General features: G+C 65.9%; 1 protein-coding gene across 1 annotated transcript in view; it reads right to left on the bottom strand.

Annotated features, from left to right (window-relative positions):
* Window positions 1–6: 6 nt before the first annotated feature.
* The window catches only part of MED26 (mediator complex subunit 26), a gene marked incomplete at its 5' end in the record, with an annotated part of 1,514 nt that continues 737 nt past the window's right edge, over window positions 7–783 (bottom strand). The window contains 1 exon segment of the mRNA XM_014587334.2: window positions 7–783. Coding sequence (XP_014442820.1) covers window positions 52–783 — 732 coding nt within the window.

Here is a 783-nt window from a genome sequence, read left to right as displayed (position 1 = left end):
GCCCGCCCGGGCTACTGCACGGTGGGAATGCACTTGGTGGCTGACGGGCGGTCAGTCCAAGCAGACATAAGGCAGAACGTTCAAGCGCCCGTCGTCGCCGTGCGGGTCGAGCGACATGCACTGCGTCCAGTCATACCAGTTACCCTGTGTGTCCTGACACCCGTTCACCCCTGGCCACTGGTGGGCCTGGATCCTGTCCACATCGTCCTGCGTGACCTCTCGGGTCAGCCCCGGGAGGTCCGTGGGCGGGCCGTGAGGCACCAGCACGTGCGGCTTGCGGGCGCCGCGCCGGGTGCTCTCCTCCTGCTTCAGGTACTCGGACATGAAGTGATGGGCCCCCGGGGTCTGCGTGCCCGACGAGGACAGCAGGCTGCTCTGCCGGCTCAGGTAGGACTGGATGATCTCGTTGCGGGACAGCTCCTTCCAGTTCGTCTGTTCGAAGGGGCTCTGGAGGCCGGCCTTGGCCTCCGGCTCATCCAGCTCTGTCCTGGGCGGCGGCTCCGTGTGCGCGGGGCTGTCTGCTCGCACTGGCTCTTTCTGGGCCAGAGGTTTGATCTGTCTGGTCATGGGGTCAAAAGTGAGCTTCCGCTCTTTTAACCGCACGGGCTTGACGCCCGCCTCGGCCACCTGCCCGTCCAAGTTCACCATGTAGTCACGAGGCCGGTAACTCTTCTTCTTTTTACTGTCCGAGCCCCCCGAGGAGGCTGCGTCGCTGTCCGCCTTGGAGTCCGGGGAGAAGCCTGCCCGGGGCAGGAGAGGGTCGGCTGGCGGCAGCCCCACCTT

This window comes from Tupaia chinensis, unplaced genomic scaffold, assembly GCF_000334495.1.
Source record: "Tupaia chinensis unplaced genomic scaffold, TupChi_1.0 Scaffold000201_2, whole genome shotgun sequence".
Classification (NCBI taxonomy): Eukaryota; Metazoa; Chordata; class Mammalia; order Scandentia; family Tupaiidae; genus Tupaia; species Tupaia belangeri.
Note: the sequence above shows the minus strand (reverse complement) of the source record. Positions and strands in the feature narration are given on the sequence as shown.